We start from the raw sequence: 18,750 nt of genomic DNA, 5'->3' as shown, positions 1-18,750 counted from the left end.
CCAATTATTCTGAAGTACTACTTAGACTGCGCTTTGTAACGAAACCATAGCGCGATTCAGACACGTACAACGCCATCTATCGAGCGCGCATACAATATTTATCGCAATACAATGGAGTTTTAGCTTTATTAATTTAATGGATTATGAATTTTATGTATTAATTTGTATTAATGATAGTCTGTGTATTACATCTATATTATTCTTTTCTATTCTATGTATGTATTCATCCAATTGAATAGGTACTTACTGGTGGTGGGCTCCTTTTTCCGCACGTAGGCTCCAAGTCGGCCCATTGTGCGTCAGGTGGCTTTGGGAGGCTGTCAGTCCAGCCATCCCAACTCCCTCCAGAAGCGCAGAAGTCTCCTGGGACGTTCGCAGGCTTCTGTGACGGAGCTCGGTGAACCGAGGATCCCTGCCCGTGAATAGGTACTTAAACAACGAACAAAGTTAACAATGCAGTCAAAATCCATACATAATGTTCTTGCCAAACCGCAAATATAAAATTGTTTTCTATGGCATATTATTTTTTAATGTTTTTATAATTTTTCCTTTATATGTGGCTAAGGACCTATCTTGGTGCAAAATTTGAAGTTTCTAAGTCTGCTAGAAGTACCTTAGATTTTTGATGATCTGTCAGTGAGTCAGTGAGTCAGTGAGTGACAAAATGGTGTAACTTTGATCGACCGTAACTCCTAAACCATTAATTCAATTGGCATGTAATTTCGAACTTAAGCTTGTTCTAATGCCTACTATTATTCCCCGAAAAGCTAAACTCCTAGCTTTGTCCACGTCGAAGATACAGGGGGGGCGAAACAGCCGCGAATCGCTTCGAGAAAAGATGGTACGGCCGTGCCCGTTTTGCTCGAGACTTGGCAGGGGCACTGCCGTGCCCTCAGATAAAATTTGGCTGAGACTAAATAAAAAGGTCCTATTTTTCTTTGATACAATATTCAGGCATTACAAAGAAAAAATGTTGATATTCAAAGAAAAAATACGTTTAACATTTTAAATGACTATTCAATGTGTACCCTTCAATAGAGGTCGGTAGTTATAGTATTTAACTAACAACAACAGTAAATCATATGTTTATGAAAAATGTAAGTTAATGGCACAGGCTCGGCATGATAATAGGCCGGCAATGGTGCTGGGCGGAGGGCGGCGAGGGCGGGCGGAGGCCGCTCATTATTTATTACTGGCTACGATTGACAGGAGACCGGACTTGGGTGCACTGATTTAAGTTAATGTTTAACTGTGTTTCTTTTACTTTAAAAGCTGTGTTTAAAGATATTATCGAATGTATAAAAGAAAATGTAATAAGTCTCTACTTACACTGATAAACGCTGAACGCATCACACAAACGTATAGAAAACCAACTAAGCCACCGTTAGTAGATAACCGTTGTATATGCACGTATTTTTTATTATCCAAGAACATGCAGCCAAGCCATGCGGTCCACTAGTAACCATAAGTTGACTTAGAAACTAAAACTTCACACTAATAAGTCCAGAGTCCATCCCTGCACTAATGTCAGTGCTTGTGGTCGAAGCTAACCGATGAGCAGTGGGTGGCACCAGTAAACATCGTGAATAATACAGCGTGGGAACAAACACTTGCCTCTTATCTACGGCGGAGGAGTAAGCGAGCGCAGTGCAGCGCTAGCCGGCAGCGACGGTATCGGGTGAGGGGATCGAGGACGAAATTAAGTGAGGAATAGTGAAGGATGGTTCATTTATACTAACTAATTATTAGTAACTTAAATTAGTTAGTGTAAATTTAAAAGAATATTTCACTTTAGCGAGGGCTAGATAGAGTGCAAGAATTTTTATTTTATTTATCTTACTGTAGGTATCTCTTAATATATACTTGGACAATTATGTTCTTGGAAAGGTCATGTTCAAAGAATTACGTAGGTACTCGTACCGTAGCGTCGTATCGCGATCGTAACGTATGATGCTTTATTAACATTAACGAATAAAAATATTTAACTTGGGGGGGGGGGGGGGTAGAAAGGGGACATATGTGAATGATGCTTAATACTCACCAAAGAATAAAAATGCTTCATTTTGGCATAAAGTGCAAGAATTAAGAATAATGCTTAATTTATACTAACGTTTCTCTTTTGGGGGGATAAGTGGCTAGAAAGTGGAGCACAATTGCGAATGATGCTTAATTTACACTAACTGATAAAAATACTTTGTTAAAGAGGAGAGTGAACTTAGGGGGTAGTTACAGTTACTACTTTACTACTTGCAGTTGTCGAAGCGGAACGGCACACCACACAGCTCAGAGCAACGTTTCTTTTGGTTTGCTTTCTTTATTAGGTGTTGTATACCAAAGCAAAATCGGAGATAGAGGATGTCTATGCCATTATATCCAACTTTGTATAATTTTTCCATGAAGTTCCAGAAAAAAATAAAAGAATACGACTTAAAAATTGTCGCTTTCAGCCTTTATTTGCTAAATGGTCAAAAGAATAACTCCTGCAACAATTAGCGCATATCACTTACCTCAAACATAATGAACTATAGACGACCGTACAGATCATGTATAATAAGGTCAACAGATCACTTGTGAAGCACGCGCCAGTCACGAGGGCCCTCGACATGGCTCCGAGGGTCACCCATCATTCCGCTGCAGCTGTAGGGGCCGCTTAACACTACGTTCTGATGATGGAGGGTTTCCAACTAGATTTAAGTGATTAATAAATCAATATGTAGTGAATAAAGATCTGTTTAGATGATCCTGTTGCTTTTTACCTTTTGTATTTTATAATAATACTAGCTGACCCAGCAAACGTTGTTTTGCCTAATAAATTATTTCTAGTTGTATGTATTTTTTAATGCCACATTAAAAAAAAATTATAACAAAAAATTTTGTCCAAAAAGTAATTTTTTTTTTAGTGTCAGCACCCGTTAATACTTAGGGGTATGAAAAATAGATGTTGTTCTATTCTCAGACCTACCCAATATGTATACAAAATTTCATAAAAATCGTTCGAACCGTTTCGGAGGAGTACGGTAACTAACATCGTGACACGGGAATTTTATATATTAGATTGTAAACGGAAATACAGCGTGCTGCTGGGGAATTTGATGCGCGCTACGCTTTCTGAAGTATATTTTTAATATGTGAATAAATTATTCATCTTAAATTGGAGTACTAACACTCCCTTTTGATTCTTTTATAATGGAACCTTCCTTGAAGTACTTGTTGTTCTGTGTTACGTGTTAGTTGTCGTGGATTTTAACTTAATTAAATTACTTTTCATAGTAAAATAAAGAAACATACTCCTCTGAAAACACTATTTTCTAAATACAAATACAAGTAATTGATATATCTGTATTGAGTTTGAACCCAATTAATGCAAACTAATTGCTCATCAAACACAATATTAATCTTATACGCAATTAAAACTAATGACGTAATACACAAGTGATCAGGTGGGCCTGGTCAGTAGCTACAGCAGTCTATACGTGCCTACTATAGATATAGCCTTGGTTTATACCCGGGCACAGGTGCTCGCGTGGCGAACCATTATACCACCGACAAAATGATAGCTTATCATTAAGAACATTTGACTAGAAAAAATTACAATCGATTTCAAATTAAAAGTACGCAGGCAAACTAGATAAAATTTCAGATTAAGGGCCTGTTTCACAATTGCCGCATAAAGTATAGTGCCCGTTAAATTACTTGACAGATTTTTTCATACAAAGAATGTCAAATTTTTCAATTTATCTGCCCGATAATCCTAATCAGTGATGATGAAACAGGCGTTAAATAAAACTAAGTCAAGAAATGCGAATTGCTTCATCCAGTACGAAGTTCTGAGGTTACAAATACGCAAAAATACAGATGAATAATAATTGAACCTCTAACATTTTTAGAGTCGGTAGAAAAAAACAACATCCTAATTAAGAAACTGTTTGTCAGAAAATTATGTGAAGAAATTTTTCTCTTTCAAAAGTTAATATGAAGTGAAAATATTGTTTTGATTATCCGAGTCATCGATAAAATGAATCATTGGTATATAGACAAGTTTTATGATATATCGACGATCGCATATAAACTTACATAATTTTAATAGACTGATAATAGGTTAAAAAAAATACCCTTTTTAACGAAAATACATTCTTGCTTTCTTAAAAGCCATCATAATACAGTGACGGCACATTAGATATTAGCTGTAATTGTGCGGCGGGAGATGAAAGCCGCGCCGCCCGGGGGCAAGGTGTCGCCTGTCAGGAGCAACACTAGCGGCTAGGGATGTGCCGCTGTCGATACGTTAAACGTTGTTACTGTTGTGTTTGAGGCGAATGGGTGAAAGCGCTAAGGCGTGCTGTCTAACGCAGTACTTGGTTTTAGTGATGGTATTCGATACCTATATGGGATGAAGCGACTACTTCTTTTTCAAATTCAGTAACATTCTTCTCTAGGAGGACGATTACATAAAGAGTAATTTTTAATATTTATAGCCTTTGATGCTTTGGTCATATAGCTAAACAAAATCAAGCGTTACCTATTCAGGACCAAGTTTTCTGAACATTTAAATGTTTTTTTTGAAACTGTAATTATCTACTATTGAATCAATTCAAATTATTTTCGACGTACGCCCTTTAAAAGATATAAATAGCATTCTTTTTTGTACAAAAATTATAAGTAGGTTTTATCAAAAAGCATTCAACCAAAACTTCAATTATAATTTACAAATCCATCGACAACCCGCTCTCCACCCCACCCCTAGCGCACCAGCGAGGGCGCGTGTCTATGGCACGCGGGCCGCACTCGGTGCGCCACTAGCTTTCCACAAAACTTTTATTTATTCTGTCAGGCGCACACACCAAACGTTTTTATATTTCTATAACTTACAGAACCGCTTACATAACCTTTATTTAGTTTATAATTATTAGGAAAACTGTTTTACAAGTTATTTAATTAAGTAACAAGAACTGTTTATTTACCGTGAACGATTTTTACAAGCTTTCATTTACGTAGTTCCATCTTGAATTCGAATCAGTTCTCGGTTACCGATTGATCTGAAATGTAAAATTTTGATAAAATATAATAGAATTAGTATACTTATTTGCACAGAATGCATGTGTGCAATAAGGTGGCTAAAATTAACAGAATAATTAAATTAAAATAATGTTAGTTAACACCACAGACAAGGGTGAAGGGAAATATCATGAGGAAACCTGGATTCCAAATATTTGACTCTAAAATCTCCGACCGTCAGTAAGCTAGCGTCACTAGGGTGGTTATCACTGTTCAATACTTCCCTATAATGGAAAACATCTGTGCCCAGCAGTATAATAATACATAAATCCAATAACATTGACATTATTTTTTTTCCATCACACCCATATTAAAATCCAAATTATCAAGTACGATAGAACCTTTCTTCCTGACCTATAACATCCCAAAATTGAACAAAAGCTATGCAATAACCTAACTGAATTCGATTATAAAGTTTTTAATTGCACAACACTCAAACAAACCTTAAACATCTACGATATTTCCAATTCGATCAGTTTCCATCACTTACGTGCTCCAGTACGAGTCCACTCAGCTGAGTGCGGTGGTTGAGGTAATGGTCTGCATGTCCTGCCATATTTAAAAGATCGATAATGTGGGGCCATTAAAACTGAGTTCGTACAATGTGTGTATAAGATACAATGGAGTTGACGTATCTAACCAACCTAATCTAAAACAACCCTTAATCATTAATAAAGATAAAAAAATAGTTTGTATAACTGTGGTTTCTTAGGTTTACGCGAATGTTAGACATTGAAATAATAATATAATAATAATAATAAAAACTTTATTTCGGACCAGTATCCATAGTTTGGTTAGTTACACACAAAAAAAAAACAACTTAAGAACTAGTGTTAGTAAACATGGTTTAATTACAATTATATATATGTATATGTACTGTCCGATGTGACGCTCCGCAATTTCAATATGCAATCATGGTTATTTTACTGTGTGAAGTTGCACCCATCGCCTGAGCAGCGGTGAGTCCCATCGGTCAGATAATACGCACAGGATGCTATTGGAACTGGATCGCAGCCGTTCAAGCATGGAGGCGCAACGCTTACGCATTATTGCAGAAAAGCCGTCAATGATAGCCCCCGCAAACATGCTAGACGCACTGCAGAACCGAGGTAGTCCCATCAGCACCCGGAACGCATTATTGTACTGGACTCGCAGGTCGCTGTATGCCCGCTGCGAATAGCTGATCCATAAGCTGCACGTGTAGAAAGACTGGCAGTATGCTTTGAATAGTGTCTTCTTCACTTGATCACTACAGCGTGCAAACCTACGGGCCAACATATTACAACGGACAGCCAGCGACCTGCGCTCCCTTTCGATATCTATATTATCTCGCATATCATCGGTCACCCAGTGGCCCAAATACTTAAACTTATCTACTCTATTTACTGTATCAGTCTTGACAGAAGATGTTGAAGGTAGAACGAGCAACATCTTCTGTCAAGACGAATGCCAGTTATACATTTCAATTGTATAACTGTGTTCTAGAATTTAACGAGGTAACCTCTATCTTCCACAGTTATAACAAGGTTAAATCATATAGTTAAGTTGCAGATTCAGTCTGAGAAACGATATTTTAATTCTGTTCGGATGCTATTTATGAATTGACAGTGTTGTAGAAGGCTTAAAACGATTAGCTGTACCTAATTTTAAGCTTTCGTCGATTGAAGTGAAATTCGATTTTTTTATTCGGTTGAAATCCTTATAACTTCCTTCCCCTTTTCCAACCTTCCTTAACCAAAAGAATATCTAAAATCGCACAAATAATTTCCCGCCTCAATTCGGGCGCGATCGGCCGCCATTTTAAGCGCCCCACAGCTGCCATAGAGTATTGGGGCCTGTGCAAACTTCATGATGAGTTACGTGCGCGGGCATAGAGCAGCGCTGTTTATTCGATATTGGATGTAAAATTGAATTAAGGTTAGTGGGCTTAACTGACACCTGACTGTATCAATATTATGAATTTTAACGTTAAATTGAATCTGTTTTTAAAGAGAACTTACATCGTTACGCAATATACATACGACATTATATGTAGAAGATTAGAAAGGACGACTAGCCAGCTAATAATATACTCTCCTACAATAAAAGGTTATTGTAACAGATTAAATAAATAGCTTTTTGTTAAAAACATCTACTCACTACTAGAAAACAAAACAAGCAATATCAAATTAGCCATTTACTGATAAAAAAACAGTACCTTTTTTGGAAACGACTCGCTCTTTGCTAGTTCTTATTAATATTCAGTTATTTATTAAACAGCTAACATTAATATTTTTTTTCACATAAAACCCCACAAAACTGTTTGCACAGTTTGTCTGTCATGATGACTAAAACTAATTAATTTATTAAACTAATTCTATCTTAACACTAACAATATATCTAATATATAAAATTCCCGTGTCACGATGTTAGTTACCGTACTACTCCGAAACGGTTCGAGCGATTTTTATGAAATTTTGTATACATATTGGGTAGGTATGAGAATAGAACAACATCTATTTTTCATACCCCTAACGGATAAGGGTTGCTCACACAAAAAAAAATGTTTTATTTTTTGGACCAAATTGTTTGTTTTTATTTTTTTATAGAGTGGCATTAAAAATACACACAACTAGAAAAAAAAATCGGCAAAACAACGTTTGTTGGGTCAGCTAGTAATTTTATAAGATAATATATGTTCATCTTCGCGTGTCTTCTTTAACCATTCTCTCCAACCTATTGTTCTTAAATACTATCTGTAGTGTGTCGTATTGATGTCGCAGCGATGTCGGATGGGTGTCGCCTCGTATCACTGGCCGCGTGTTTGCACTGACCGCGGGCGCCGTGACGGTGCATACGTAGAGTGTTTGCAAGCGAGCTAACTGATTGCCTACTTACTGTATTTTATTTATATACATATACACTACTTTTGTCGTGTATTTTACTTTAATGATATTGCAGTCTTCGGTAGGAGCTCGTGGATAAGCCATAACTGTATAAGTGAAACGATCACAGGTTAACCTACGCTTGACGGTTGATCCGTAGTTGATGACCATCTTTGTCATAAAGAGTTCCTCGCGAGGCTACAATTGGGCTTATAAAGTTTTTAAATCCTTGTATCGCAGGTGGTTTCATAAACATTCAGTCACACACCCAGATCGAATCCGCGACACGTTGCGCTCATTTGGCTTGGTGACCTGAACCACTCGGCTATTCTTGCATAGCCAAGTCGATGCCACATACAGTCTCACCGAGTTCTCCATTTTAATTGTGTTTATTTGTGTTGTTGCAGCAACCACAGTCCCGAAGGAGCACCGCTCCCCTGAGCAGGAGGAGGCGCGCTCGTCACCCACGCCGGGGCCGCCCAGCCCGCAGCCAAACGGCACTGCAGGTAACTAACTGCTTTACTAATCACAAGGCGGTTAAAGACCTTGATATATCAGGCTGTAGATTTGAAGGCTGCATCTATTTTTAATAACAGCCATGAAAAACCCGTACTGAAACATTTTCGGAATAATACTGATGTCAAGTTACAATTAATATTTAATGAATAACATTTACAAATATAACTTTTCCTTCTTTTTAACTTTTCAACTCAGACTTTGGTATGCTACCTGCAACAAATTACCATTTTGTTATATTTCTGTCAATGTTCCCATTAAAAAATACTTCTGTAGACATTTGCCTCGCTTTAATATCACCATTTCCATATCTTCTCGTTCCCCCTAGCAGCCCTTTCCTCCACGGAGTCCCTCTCCCCCCCGCTGGCGGAGGGCTCCCGCTCGGCTCCCGCGCTGCAGCGCCTGCGCAGGTTCCTGTCAGCGCTGCAGCAGTTCGCCACGGATGTGGGGGCTGACACAGGGGAGAGGGTGCGACAGCTCATACACAACCTTGTGGTAAGTTACGTACAGTTTATTTTACCTTGGTTTGATAACACTGCAAGGACATGTTGGGAAATGTTGGCTAGTGAAACATTTCGCTTGCTTGGGATACAATTGGAAAATAACTAGAAAATCCCCTACAATAGACAATAAAGCAAAATAACCTATAATATGGTTTTAACAAAAAATACAACTAAAAGCTACTTCAAACTCAAAAACTTAGTAGTTATTTATTCGACTTCAAATAAATAACTGCTAAGACAAAATTAACAAAATTGATGGCACCAAATGACAGCTATTTCACGTTAAATGAAAAAAGAATCAACAAAATCGGTTCAACCAGTCCGAAGTTCTGAGGTGACAAACAAAAAAAAAGACAAAATACAAACAAATTGAGAACCCACTTCTTTTCTTTATTCAAATTATAATAAACCTTCGATTTTCATGATCCTATACAATCAAGACCAAATTCGTAGGAAGATAATTTATTCTTCATTGTCTTTCCTCCACTGACTCTACCTCCCCCTCACAGTCGGGCACGCTGAACATCGAGGAGTTCCAGGCCGGAGTCCAGGAGTGCACCAACTACCCGCTGCGCGCGTCCGTGCCCGGCTTCCTGCGCGCGCTGCTGCCGCTCGCGCAGAGAGACCTGCACGCCAGGGCTAGGAGAGCTAAACAGGTGAACAAGAGAAACACTTAATATTTAAAAACAACATCAGGAAATTAGACCTAAGTTGAAAATGTTATGACGATAAAATGTATTTTGATCACTATGAAGTTTCTGCTACTCAGTTTTTCGTCTTAGAATTAAAAATTAAACCTTTTGCCATATGTATGTAACGATTTTTTTTTGGTCTTTGACGAGGAGACAGCTGAATGACAAGCTTGGCTGTACTGAAACTTTATATTAAGAACTCTCTAACATATCTCAACCAAGCGCCTAAGAAACCAGTACTTCTAATAAACTTGAAGCTCTCTTTATAAAGTTACATCACCCCATCGCTGTGCCAAGACAACCAAACGCATCTTCAGTGCTCTTAAGGACCACATTAACCAGTTGTTTCTCTCTCCTAGACCCCGCTACAGTACATCAGATCACACGAGCACTTGATCTTGGAGTCCGGAGGCGACAGTAGCGACATCTTCGCGCCGCACGCGCCTGCCGCAGACACCGGAGTCAAACGGCGAGCCAGCGACCCGTGAGTGTTATGAAATTATATAACAAGAGAATCAGAACTTCTATAGCAGGCATGGGAAATGGCTCCAATAATACCTGTCCTATACGGGAAAAGGGCACCAGCAGTAGGAGGTGTATAATCTGATATGTATTATTCTACAGACCTGGATTTCCCAGGTCTGTAGACTGTACTGATGATGTAGTTAACTCGACTTCTTTACCCAGAATTGCGTGCTTGTCCCCAAAAGTTGGTTTGGATCTTTTCCCGAAGCAAGCGTAGTTTTAATTTGCACGAATGAGCGAGCTGTTCCAAAGAACCAACTTAATCTCAATTCGACATGAACAAGACTCTATTCCGAGGGCAGTATCCCTATTGGTCTAAGATAGGCAAGAACTGGTGGAAGTGGAATAGGGACTTCGCTTGCCTATGAAATCAATGAAATATTACGCTCTAAACAAACACACGGCAACATCAACTAAAACTCAACTAGCAACATCAAATTACCTGTCATACGAAATAATGGAAACTACCGAAACTTAATTACACAAAATCTATGCGAACTTCACCAAAAATTGATTTGTTAAATCCGAAACAATATGAGTCGTACTATCAATAATGTCAATCGCGAACAGGTGAATGTATCGGACAGGTAATTTGCCGCCCCACCCCCGGAGCTAGTGTTGCGATGTGCGGCTAGTGATGGGATTGCCTCGGATTGAATATCGGTTATCGAGTTTCGGTAGTTAATTGAAGGTAGAGGTTTTATGTTGGAGTGATTTTCAAGTGGTAAGTCAATGAGAATTTGGCTAAGGAATCTACATTTTATAGCTCATATGTGGAAGAAGCATAATTTGGTCAATTATCGCAGCAAAATTATAATTTGTATCTACCATTCAAGGCTATTACGCCACCGAAATAAAAAATCCAAATTAATTAATAATTAATTACCAATTAATAATTGCAAAATTTTACAATGGGCACGCTACTTAATATTTCACAAGGTAACATGAAAACAAGGAATTCAAGTACCTACTGTTGAGTAATCTGCACTTACTTATGCGACAACATAAAACAAGCAAGAGTTTGAAAAACACACGAGTTAAAAGCCACGCTCCCTAACCGCTGTTTACCAAGCTAAAATATTATTATTGGACAATTTGGCAGGGTGTTGCGACCACCAGCTTTAAATACAGCCTACCCCAATCCGTTAGAGGCTCGCATGAACTTTATTTATGGGAACAAGCCGCGCCGCGGGCGTTTGCCAAGCTGTAAAGTAAATTTTTAGCATATGCACACGATATAGTGTTGCTTAGTCTACGCTGCTCGTGCTCGTTATTTAGGCAATACGGTCCTGACGTGTTTAGTATCTCGAGACTTAACTAAGATAATATTAGGGTTCGTTTAGGTAAAGGTGACTTATTAGGTATTAATTGTTACGCCTTTCGTTATAATTAATCGTGTATTATTTTCTATATATTATAGGTAAAAAGTATTTTAGAAGGCAAGAGTTTTTGAGACACGGATCTGAATAATAGCTAAAAATCAACTTTTCTAAAAGTGTCATTCCCGTTTTTCAATTCCATCCCAAGAACTCGTAACACGTAAAAATCATAATTAACGTAACGAGGTGAAACGCCTGCCAGATTAGTGTTAGCAATTAGTGTGATTAGGAGTTTGCTATAACGTTACCAGCAGGCGCCGCAGCGGTTAATAGCGCTAACAGATGTCTCTGATCGGCTGTTACATTATCACAGGTTGTGTGTTACTTAAAGAGAATTACTAATGAGATTAGGAAAATAATGGTAATGGTATGAAACAGAAGAAAGAGATTATTTGGTACCTATTTAACTAACTGCAGCAGGAAAATGTGATTGTCAGTATAACCATTGCCGTGCATATTTTTCGTTAATTGAAACGAACATCTTATTTTAATTCTCCGAATTGCAGTGTTACTTTCCGTGTTGCATTCTTACTTTAAGCAAAACGTGCAATGCGAAACTTGCAATACAAAACATAATTCAACTCGCTACAAACAATAACTTGTGAAAAGTATTTAATTTATCCCATATTTATTAATAGCTCGTATAAACAAAGTTTTCAAGTTCAAGCTGGCGCCTGGCATTAGTAGCAGCTGCTTTAAGTTTGATTGTCGACTAATTGCTAGCAGTAAACAGTCAGGCGTTAGTTCGCAGAGCAGCCGCGGGAACATATGTTGCGTACAAAATGACTGTTTGTTAAGTTTTGATATATAGCGAGCTGGTAATTGTGTGGGTTACCTTTGTGATTGGTTTATGATGGTAGGGTAAGGAGGTGGGTAACTAGGTTAGCAAGAAAGTCTTTGTTAGTGCACGATTAATCGTGTGGTTGATGTCACCAAGCCCACTGTGCAGGACGTATCGCGGGTTCGACGCCGCGTAGGACAACCATTTGTGTGATTCAAGAAAGCTTGTCCCGAGTCTGAGTTTTTTGTGCGTCTGATTTGAATATTTGTGAAATACAACGCGACACAAGTATTAAATGCCTTAGTGCGGGAGTCATTATAAAATAAATAGAAATTAATGGTTTCCCACATGATTAAGGTATCTATTCATATGCAAAGTGGGATCCCGCTTTTTATTTCCTTTTATCCTGTTTTGTTTGTCATAAATCATTTCAAGTCCTCCTTCCCTAGTATTCGTTTTCTTTCTTTACCTTTTGGCTAACAAGTAGGTACAATACCGTTAACAAAAATCGTATCATCATCACTAAGCCTCATAGATCCTTCTGTTTCCTTCACAACTCAACAAACCACAGCTTCCACACATCTAGTTTTCGATTTGAATATTCTATTAAAACAAAGACAAAAACTATTGGTCTGGGCGGGGCGCGGGCGCGGGCGTATAGATCACTGGTTAGATGCAAGCGACAGAGCCGACAAGCTCGCACGAATCAAACTCCGCGGCCCCCGCTTGTTAGCACACGACGTGAGTCATGAGCGGTAGCGGGGAACAAAAAATCGCACATTTTAAGAATATTTGATGAGAACATTGATTTTATGGGGTTTTTAAAGATAAGGAAGTAAATGAAGATAATATTAATTGTCTAAAATTGTTAACGATAATCCTGCAGACGTTATAAACGCGAAAGTTTGTACGTATGGATGTTTGTTCCTCTTTCACGCAAAAACCACTGAACGGATTAAGACGAAACTCGATACACAGATATTTATAACCATGATTTACACATAGGATATTTTTCCGATTTTAAGTACCCGTAGGAACATTTTCGACTCGAGTTTAAACCTTCGAGTTACTAATAATATATTTTAGACCTTAAATAGTGTAATGCTATTGAGTATTGTGTAATGTTGCATGACCGAAAACTTGTTTCCTCCTCATTTGGATAAAATACGGTTTTACATGAAACTCTGGCTTTACTGGTTTCAAGTTCATCGTATTGTTTGTGAATATGTATGTTCACTTATAGCGTTCTCCATTTCTTGAAACTTTTCCGTTGATTCTACAAATATTTTTTTTCTCAAAAGAATGCAGTTCCCAAAGCGCTTTCCAAAACCACTAATTCATTTACATTCAATAGTTCGACAAAATTATAGAGATTCCTATTCATTCGCTCATTTCTTCTGACTCACAAACTCCGGTCGGGCCGAGCTTCTCTTGTTCCGATTATTATTTATCGCATCGATTGCATTGCGCGCCTAGTTCGCCTTGTTTGCCGTCCAAATCACACGCGGCCCAAGTTATGGTGCAATGGAGTCTAAATTTTATTGGTTAGCTTATGAGTAGTGTTTTTTAGATATTATGCGTGTAGATATAAAAGCAGACTACAATTTTTATTATTTTTCAGTTTTTATTACGATGTAAAAACTTTGTGTCGATTTTTGTATAAAACATCCTCGTATCGTTCCTGCCTAGACAATATTAAATAAGTTGTAACTGGAATTTGATAAGAATCTTTTCGTAGTTCCGTACCTAGAGGATAGCATGACAACTAGTTAGTTGGACTTTTCACAGATGTCGCTACGGTCATACATATTTTGGGTTTAAGTCTGATTTTGAGAGTTCGACTTGCGCTTGACTAGTTTTAGTTGTACCTGAAATGACATTATAAAAAGGGGAATTCAAAAAGTTAATACTTGATTTTATTATCAAGAGCATTTCGCTACTTTTTTATTGGCAGTCAGGAAAAAAATACTAAATTATTTAACAAACATAATAACATATAGCTGTCTCACCGCGTCCTCTTGTGACTCGCACCACCAAATAAATTCATGAACGGTTTGGTCGTTTGTCCAAAGTTTTGCATTGTCTTTATTTTCTAGTTCATTATCTGATTATAATAGTCCTCCATAGTATTGTTGTGTGATGTATGGAGCCTGGCGCCGCAATATCGACAGCTCTGATTACCTTCATAATTAATTTGTTTCAAAACAAAGCTTTGTTCCCGATTTAATTTCCAGGGAATAGTTAAAAGTAGTTAGTAAGTTGATATCTAGTAATATTGGTGAAAACTTTTTAATGTTTTAAAATTGGGATTTTTTTGTGTGTGCGTCAGAGGCTTTAATTTAGGTTCTGCTATACTATTCGTACAGTACGTAATCTGTCTAACTTTATTTTTAACAAAAACTGCTAAGTATGTCATGCTAGGCGTATCCTGCTTGGCAAGATAAGTACATGACAATTGGCATGATACAGGCAACACTCCCTCACACACATGCTCTTCTTTAATTGGGGTTGACATACCACATTTAAGAAAGATCAACACCGGATCGGATTAGCACTGGTAGGCCTCAGACGTGGTGAGACACTCCCTTGCATCTCAACTCTGCGTCTTTATGATATTTTTCTTAACCGTTTTTAGCTAGTCATAATTAAGTACTTGCAATATGCCGATGCATTTGAAAAGAAGTCTGTGTGTGCCGGGCAATCAAACTCTCAAAATCCAAGACAAACTCCCACTAATACGAGTACCTTCCAATGTCACAGGTTCTACGACGCTCAGACCAACGGCTCCCACGAGGAGTACCCGCCACAAGCCAAGCGCTCCAGCCTCTTTCTGAACCCGTCGCCCTTCCTATACCCGTTGCCTAGCAACGCCAGCCTGTTTGATTACGGACACCCCTACCATCCCTACCATGGAAACCAGGAAGGTGGCTTCGAGAGGAGAGATGGTGAGTTACTAATAAGTTGGTCACCTTTTAAGAAGTAATTGTGGAAATTAAGCTGAAGGAACCAGATTACATATTAGTAGGGATCGAGAAAAAATGGCAACTCCGACAGTAATAAGTATATTTTAGGTGACGTCGAACTCCCTTTTACAATATCTTAACCATTTTAAAATATCAGTTTTTCTAGCAAATTGTTTATTTAACCATTTATGAACACAACGAATTTTAAGTAACGCTCCACTTCAAAACGGGTGCAAAGAAAAGGTACCTACTTACTGCCTATTTTCTTAATTTTAAAAAGATTGAATGCACACTGTTACTCTCTTAAATTCGAACATGCACCCGATTCAAACATGTTCTACTTCCGAACCCAGGCCTTAGAGCCAGTATGACTACAACCCCATCCTCCTCAGGGGGCATAACAGTCCGCGACGTGTCATCTATGAACGCGTCATTCTCTGAGCCGCGGGGGCTGCCCGCGCCCGCCGGCCTGCTGAAGACGGACGACGAGTGGAAGAACATCAACACCATGCTCAACTGCATCCTCAGCATGGTGGAGAAGACGAAGCGGGCGCTAGCTATACTCCAGCAGAGAGGTGAGATCGGTAGATATGCATCTAGATGTCTGGAGACGGATTGAGGCCATGATCACTGTTTTCCATGCTTATGTTTGTCGGTTGGCGATTTCAGTCTTGTTTCTTGGAATCAGTATAGTTTTCACCACGATTTTTTTGGTCGACGAGACGAGATCCCAAGATGAAAGATTTCCAAATGTTCATGGACGTTTCTCTTCTTAGCATGAAGTTTGTACGGATGGATGTCTGGATAGCTGGATCTTTGTTTCTCGTTAATAACCAGGATTAACAAATCGGATAGTTTTTATATCCCGATTTTATGTTCCTGTGGCATTACTATCTATTATTAGCGTGTGGATAGCAACTGGTCGATTCTAATGCAGAGTGTATCTCAGGTGTAGAGCCCACAGAGAGTAATGACATAAAGCGCGCGGCGAGTGAGATCTTGGCGGCCGCGGTGAGGCAGACGGAGGAGCGCGTCGCCGAGGTGCGGAGACGAGCGGAGGATGCCGTCAACCAGGTATGTTCAGCGGAGAAACAGTAAACTATTTGAAATATTTCGACTTCAAGTGAGGATTACAAGCATTTTGTTCTTGTTTGTAAGCAAATATATTGTACTGAATTTGGGATGAACCAAAATTAAGTTTGTGTTTATTTTTGCTTGCACACGTTAACACAGTGGTTCTAGAGTATAAAAAAATGTTTTATCGACAGCTTTCGGTTTTGCTAATATAGCCTATTTTCTAAAATGATGACTTACCTTGACGGTCATCAGGAATCATCAAGTAAATACATCTTCTCCAAGTCCTATCTTCCTATTTAAACGTAGTGCTACATCATTAAAGTTCAGCACTGGTGGCTAGGTGAAGCGGCAGGCGCTGCTGGAGCTGCAGCGCGCGGTGGGCGCGGCGGAGAGCAAGGCGCTGGAGCTGGTGGCGGCCGAGCGCGGCAAGCCCGAGCGCCGCCACTCGCCGCCGCCGGGCCGCGAGCTCAGCCCCAACGGTAGCTCACAGCAGAACGTACGTACTTCCACACACAGCCAGTTTAAAATCAATTGTGGAAAAAAAACACCTGTCGTGCAGTGTAGCAGCCATTTTAGCAGATTAGTGTACAAGTGAGTGCGCAAGAACAGGTCCAGTTTCTTGCTCTGACATATCAATAAATTGACAATCAGTCAGACTCAATCAGACACAACCTCAACAGTTAAGCTATAGTGGAATGTGATTAGATTGCTCAAAATATATCAAGAAAGCTTTTAATATAGCCCTTGTTCTTAAAACTACCTTGTTTGGTATCAAGCTGATAGCAATTTTAATATGTTCTCTCAAATTGTTAGTCTTCTTTTCCATCTTCCTTCAGTATAGAATGCATGTTTTGTGCAGTGTTGCTGGAACTGCGGGCGCAAGGCTCAGGAGACGTGCTCCGGCTGCAACGCGGCGCGCTACTGCGGAGCCTTCTGCCAGCACAAGGACTGGGAGAACCACCACCAGGTAACACAACACATAGGAACTATCTCTTCCCCCAAGACACAACTAAATTTTTGGTTTTGTGGTAAATTTCTTTGTGTTTTCTTAAAGTTTGTATTCTTGTTTGATCCTCGTGGATAATCCTTAAGACCAGAACGTTCACGTGACTTGAATGTGGGTAAAACCAAAAGGATAAAAAACATAAGGATGAAATTCCTTAGTTCAGGAGTTATTAAAAAGCCTAGCTAGTGCTACAAGTTAGAGTTTTCTACCAACGCAGTTTATCGTGCGATTTCCTTATTTATTTTGACTACTAATGGACCAGGTGAAAAATTATTACCTTAAACCTTCGAAATAACCTTACCCTCAAAAATCGCCACGACACCTTCCTAAAAACTTCAGATAATCCAACCAATCATTCTCCCACAGGTATGCAGCGGGCGCGACCAGAAGCCCACCGCCCTGCGCACCTCGCCGCCCACCACACAGCCCTCCCTCCCGAAGCCTCTCACACGAGCTACCACACCCAGCGCCACCACCACCACGCCGCTACCAGACTCTCGCCTCTCCCTCACCACGCTGAACACTGCGGAGCGGTTGCTAGGCAACGAGAGGCCGGAGAGGATAACACTAGCTACGCTCTCCACAGCTCAAGGGTTGATTGGGATAGGGAAGAAATGACGCCTGAGTAAAGAGCCCTTTGCGAGCACCGTCAGGTTTCCAAGGAAGGTGAGGAGGTAGACTGGAGCTAGCGTCCAAATTACTTACATTTATTGTACTTTGTTGATTACTCGTTTCTGTAACTTTATTCAGTCTTGAAGTTTATTCATTGAATTCTTAAATGCTATATTCTTTTGCAAGTCAAAGTCAAGCGCTGTGATTGGTTCACAGTTATGGTGCGATAGTCTATAGATTAGTATAGATCATTATTTTATGAACCCAGGATAAACTTCAACGTCAATATGACGACAAATTTACAGAAACAGTAAATAATTTATTTACCAAAGATTTATTTTAAGCAGTTGTTTGTACATGATTTTTGTTATTTTTTGTTTTTAAATATATGAATATGAACTTCTCTTGTTTAAATTAATAGTTTTGAAATAATTGAATTAAAGTAGACGAAATAGCTCTGAATAAACCGTTTTCTATTCATAAATGTTTCTTAAATGACCAACACCTACGAGTGTTATAAGCTTTTAACACAAATATTTCGTGTTTTATCCTTTTTCAAACTTGTAAATAATAAGCTTTTGTAAATATAACACTCTTTAATCTTTAAAAATAATGTGAATTTTAACAAATACTTATTGCATTTTGTATAAACTTGATCACAATTCCTGTAAATATTTAATTAATAGCAATATACTTATAATAAACAATAATATTTTAATTCGTAATTATAATAAGCGAGTTGTGAAACAATTTCTATTGTGAATTAAAAATAAGTTT

General features: G+C 38.8%; 1 protein-coding gene across 1 annotated transcript in view; it reads left to right on the top strand.

Annotated features, from left to right (window-relative positions):
* LOC113494432 (protein CBFA2T3) overlaps positions 1-18,320 on the top strand; it is a 63,290-nt gene extending 44,970 nt beyond the window's left edge. Inside the window, exons 3-12 of the mRNA XM_026872762.1 lie at positions 8,327-8,425; positions 8,764-8,930; positions 9,448-9,594; positions 9,990-10,114; positions 15,076-15,260; positions 15,671-15,853; positions 16,228-16,352; positions 16,696-16,851; positions 17,215-17,322; positions 17,728-18,320. Coding sequence (XP_026728563.1) covers positions 8,327-8,425; positions 8,764-8,930; positions 9,448-9,594; positions 9,990-10,114; positions 15,076-15,260; positions 15,671-15,853; positions 16,228-16,352; positions 16,696-16,851; positions 17,215-17,322; positions 17,728-17,979 — 1,547 coding nt within the window. The 3' untranslated portion in view covers positions 17,980-18,320. The remainder of the gene's footprint in view (positions 1-8,326; positions 8,426-8,763; positions 8,931-9,447; positions 9,595-9,989; positions 10,115-15,075; positions 15,261-15,670; positions 15,854-16,227; positions 16,353-16,695; positions 16,852-17,214; positions 17,323-17,727) is intronic.
* The last annotated feature ends 430 nt before the right edge of the window (positions 18,321-18,750 follow it).

Source organism: Trichoplusia ni, chromosome 5 (genome assembly GCF_003590095.1).
Source record: "Trichoplusia ni isolate ovarian cell line Hi5 chromosome 5, tn1, whole genome shotgun sequence".
NCBI lineage: Eukaryota > Metazoa > Arthropoda > Insecta > Lepidoptera > Noctuidae > Trichoplusia > Trichoplusia ni.
The sequence above is the reverse complement of the archived record's forward strand: the minus strand, read 5'-3'. Positions and strand labels throughout refer to the sequence as shown.